At 45.5% G+C, this 4,694-nt stretch overlaps 2 protein-coding genes across 2 annotated transcripts in view; one reads left to right on the top strand and one right to left on the bottom strand.

The window, feature by feature from the left end:
* The window catches only part of SETTUDRAFT_158042 (uncharacterized protein), a gene marked incomplete at both ends in the record, with an annotated part of 1,879 nt that extends 466 nt beyond the window's left edge, over positions 1 to 1,413 (top strand). Inside the window, one exon of the mRNA XM_008033436.1 lies at positions 1,028 to 1,413. Within this exon, the coding sequence (XP_008031627.1) occupies positions 1,028 to 1,413 (386 nt within the window). The remainder of the gene's footprint in view (positions 1 to 1,027) is intronic.
* Positions 1,414 to 2,154: 741 nt separating this feature from the next.
* On the bottom strand, positions 2,155 to 4,070 carry SETTUDRAFT_158041 (uncharacterized protein; the record flags this gene model as incomplete). Its single annotated transcript, XM_008033435.1, has 6 exons — positions 2,155 to 2,193; positions 2,329 to 2,901; positions 2,950 to 3,188; positions 3,250 to 3,593; positions 3,648 to 3,899; positions 4,054 to 4,070. 6 exons carry the CDS (start codon positions 4,068 to 4,070, stop codon positions 2,155 to 2,157), a joined length of 1,464 nt encoding a protein of 487 aa, XP_008031626.1.
* Positions 4,071 to 4,694: the final 624 nt, after the last annotated feature.

Here is a 4,694-nt window from a genome sequence, read left to right as displayed (position 1 = left end):
TTTCCAACTGCTAGGTAGTTACTGCTTATGAGCGTCATCAGTTTGAGTGAGCAGTTTACAATTTTCTAAGGACTGTAACGTCAGTGCGATAGTAAGCCCCATGGCTAACAGGAATACATGCCCGTGTGCTATGTACTGTGATTAAGTTAGCGATTAAGGCTTCACCCCTGCGCACAGCTGCGCATGTTTTTGAACAGTCTCACCCTCTGTATATGGCTTAGCGCTCGATGTCTGCTATAGAATAGTTAATGAATATTTCCATCGCATTCTCTAGCCGCCCGGTCCGCTCGTATAGCACCGTAACTTGCAGTGCTAGTGTAACTACGTCGGAGCGAATCTTGCTAACCTGAGTTCAATCCCGCTAAATGGCCTCTAATATCTCTTGCTTTCGTTTTTTGGTTATTTCCTGCCAGTGCAGACGCAAGTTTTGTACCAAGAGCACATGTTTCTATAGGCATCTGAGGAAGAACAGGTTCCAAGAGGATAATCGTAGATAACTAACTGTCAAGATCCAAGAAATGCTTGTGATAATGCACATAAACGCACTCGATTTGGTTAATCTTAATTAGAAAGGGAAGCTATTTATATATTGGTGTAGGTGCATGTTGTTAAGGAAGTAACTAATGAATCTGAAATTATCACGTTGGTGTTGCAAGGCCCGTGCACAAGTGAACAGATCGGTGTCCTAGCAACGTGTGCTTAAGCTGCTTATTACCGCTTGCTTAAGCCATTCCGGATGATCACTCTAATGACTTTTACGAGTGATTTAAACCTATAAGTAACCCAATATGCTGTGCTCTTGGTTGAACTACATATACATATTATCCTGTATTTTTTATAACTTCGCACTATTGTGAATGTTTATTTCGCACCTCTGCTGCCACCATGGTACACGTTGTTCCAGTTCTAGGTACATTTCTGGCAACTGCTGCATTGACACTTGCAAAGGCACTGTCTACGCCTCATCTGTTCAGCCGTGATGATGTAGATATATCTTGTGCCTTCCCTCGCAATAATCTCTTTACAGGCCATAACCCAACTCAAGACTTTTATCGTCGGGGGCTTGAGCAGTATTGTCATAATTATTTCCTCAACGGCGTTCAGCTGAAGAATGGAGAGGAGCTGGTTGTAACTATGACACTCGAAGATGGTGTTGGTTGTCGTATTGATTGGATCTACAAGATGCGTTGGGAAGATAAAAAAGGGGCTGACCCAGTTGACATCAGCCATAGTAAGTGCGTTGAGGAGTTTGAGAAGTTTTTGAGTGATACCACATGTCCAGATGGTCAAATAAAGATCATAATGCCTGGCAAACATGATGTCAGTATCGAAAACAAGCCTGGTGCTATACTGTGGGTTGAAACAAGGCAGAGGAAGTACGATAAGAATCCGACTCAATGCAGATACGACTAAGTTAAATCTGTAACTAGTCAATCCGAATGGCTATAAGCAGAAATCCTAAAGTGCATTACTGACTAATTACACATTGCTCCAAACAAAATTATTGCTTCTTGGTGTAAATTTAACTAACTATTGGCACCCTACAGCCCCTTGATAGATTCCATCCCATAACAGTTGGGAATAATGGTCGGATAGTACATTGTAATTACACTCTCATGCAGTTTCAGCTTCCGCTTTCTGTAAGCAGGTAACTTTTGATCCTACGCTAGTTAGGCTTTTGTTGCTTAACTAGTTAGTAGGAATGTATATCCCTTTATAACGGAACAACCGACATAATCGACAAAATCGTAACTAACTAACTAACTATGTAACTAGCTGCATAATTCGGGTGGCTGGAACCAGCCATCAGCCAAAGACTGTTCCCAATACATTCGACCCCGCTGAGTGCCCGGTTCTCAAAACCTCCGAGTGAACAGTGCATGCCATTTGTACTCAGCGTAAATTAAATGCTTGATTGGTGCGACACTCATATCACAAAGCATTGAATTGCATGCACTAGGCGCGTGTTTGGTAGATTCCAGTTCCAACTGCACAAATCACACCAATTCCTACGCTGTTGCTTGAAATCTGACACGAGGGGCGAGTTCAGGAGGTTAGCCCAACCAATGTAAGCCGCGCCATAGAGTGAGAAAACCTCTTAGCATTGTGATCCTTAAATTGTAATAGTCCATACTATTTACTACTACAGCAGCATTACTCCTTCAAACTTTGAACATGACCTTTTTCGGAAATCTGCGAATCAGTCATAGATCTCAGTCAATCACCCCTAAATATTGACCTACCTCTCTACCACTTCACCCCTTTCAACTCCTCCGCATCCCCCATGCCGTCCCCCTGTGCCACGAGCCTTTCCTCCAACCCCCTCACCACCCCCTCATGCACCCCCGACCTAGCCCTGATGCTACAATTAAATGGGCTAGGATGACTTAGCAACCCCGGACAAAACGTCGTCTCTATCTCCCCTTCTTTCTCTATACTAAACACTGCCAAAGTGCTCGCAATTGTAATCTTCAACGCTCTCTCCGCCATGTACTTCCCTGGGCAAATCCGTCTCCCATAACCAAAAACATGACTCCTTGGATCCGGTTCCGCCTCGGGACCCAAAAACCGTTCTGGACGGAAGATAAAAGGGTCGCGGTAGGTCAAGGGATCGTGCATGAAGGCCCAGATATTAGCGAGGATGATGGAGCCCTGTGGGATATGGTAGCCAGAATAGGTGTCGGAGGAGGTGTTTGTATGTGGGAGGCCCATGGGAGCGACTTGATGCCAGCGGAATGTTTCTTTTACGATAGTTTCGATGTATGGGAGGTGAGGGAGATCTTCGGCTATGGGGAGGCGAGGGGGGACACCGAGGACGGCGTCAAGTTCGGATTGGGCCGCCACTTGGATGTTGGGGAAGAGGGACATGGCGAGGAAAAATGTGCTGAGGGCTGAGACAGTCTATTGAGTTTAGTTTGGAAACGGGAACGCAGAGGGGAAAACACGTACAGTATCCGCGCCCCCAAGATAGAGTGCTAACGCCGTCCATTTATGTATGAATTCTGCGTCAGCGTCTGTACCGATGGTGGCGATGGATTGCGAGAGGAAAGATGGTTTCTGGTATTCCTTATGCATTCGCTGCTTTACGAAAGCGTAGGGCTGGTTTACGCATTGGGTTAATTGGTCGGACATTACTTGGGCTGTCTTCTTAAAGTCTGTTCCTGGGACCCAGTTGGGGAGATATTTCACTAACAAAAAAGATATTAGAAATCGCAAAGAGAAGATGGTGACAAAGAAAAGGAGACATGCAGAATGGAAAAGTATCCACCGCCCACCTCCCCGGCACCGAAGCCTCTGCAAACTGCGCCACCGTCGTCTCCGCCATATCGACCAGCGGATCCCTCTTATGTCGGCTAGTATTATACCCGTATACAATCTTCAAAATAACACAGCCAGTTTCATGTCTTATATGATCGAGTAAACGCTCCGGTGCCTCGAACAGATTGACGAGAAAGTGCGCGGTTTCAGTTTCCTGGATGCGGTCGAATTCCGCGAGCGAAGTGGCTGTGCTGGTGATCTTTTTGATGTTGCGCCGGTGGATCTTCCAGGTATCGCTGTAGGGCATCATGGCGGTTACATGGCGCCAGCCTACCCTAGCACCGGCTTAGTTATTCTCGATTGAAGATGGCATAATGGGAAAGACTTACATGTCGCCGGAAAAAGTAAGGCTAGGTCGTGAAGAGTAGATGGCAGAGCGGTCACGCAAGAGATCTAGAGCGATAGTAGCATCGTTGATTATGACTATGGTTTGGCCCATGACAGTCACAGAAGAGATAGGCCCGTACTTTTTCTTGTGCTCGAACCAGTGGTGGCATTCGAGCACACCCGGCTTGGGCATGTCGCTGACATTTCCCAGGATCGGGAGTCCTCTGGGCCCTGGTGGCAGAGGTAGGACATATCTGTTCAGCCAAAGCTTCGTTAGGACGTGCAGGACAATGATAGCCAGGAGGAAAACAGCAATGGGTACTAGGAGGACCATGGTAAGTACAATTCTATTCAACAAAGTTGTGTTCGGCAGTTAGTAGAGAGGGAGATTCGGCGATTTTATTGTACTGTTCATATCCCGCCATCGAGAAACATTCACTTGGGTGGACAGAAACAGCGAGACATAAGACAAGGCGTATCGTATTGGGTATGACACACTGCTGACATGCCACACCGACCAATGTTAATGTAATTTGACTAATATCCAGGCTCTAAGAGCATGTCGAAAGGCTGGCTGAACTAGTGATACAGCCAATAGCTTCTATAGCTAAGACAAAACAAGCAGGAGAGTCCGCATTAGCTGTGATATAATTATGTTGAATGTTATTTCCCGACCAGCGCGTGATTGTCTTCTTCTTGACAGGGTCCGATTGAGAGTATAATGGCAGGCCTTGTCGAAATAGCATTTCAAGTTTCGTCATCTGTTTAAGATTAATGTAATAGTTCTGGCTAGATTCAGCTAACGAAGTAACATTACGCACGGTGCGGAATTCTGCCTATGTAGTGCTCAGTCGCGTTCATTAAAAGACCACTTTAAAAATATATAACTTCTATACATTAGAGAAATTAAATACAGAGGGGTGACACGAAAAAAACGTCACTCAAAAAGTTGTTATTTTAAAACTTTAATATATAACGTATGTGGCAAGCGAGCGCCGCACCCCACCAAACCTGCGCACCTCTATAAGCCTGTAGTTCCACCACAATAT

This window comes from Exserohilum turcica, assembly GCF_000359705.1.
Source record: "Exserohilum turcica Et28A unplaced genomic scaffold SETTUscaffold_9, whole genome shotgun sequence".
Classification (NCBI taxonomy): domain Eukaryota; kingdom Fungi; phylum Ascomycota; class Dothideomycetes; order Pleosporales; family Pleosporaceae; genus Exserohilum; species Exserohilum turcicum.
This window is presented reverse-complemented; position numbering and strand designations above follow the sequence as displayed.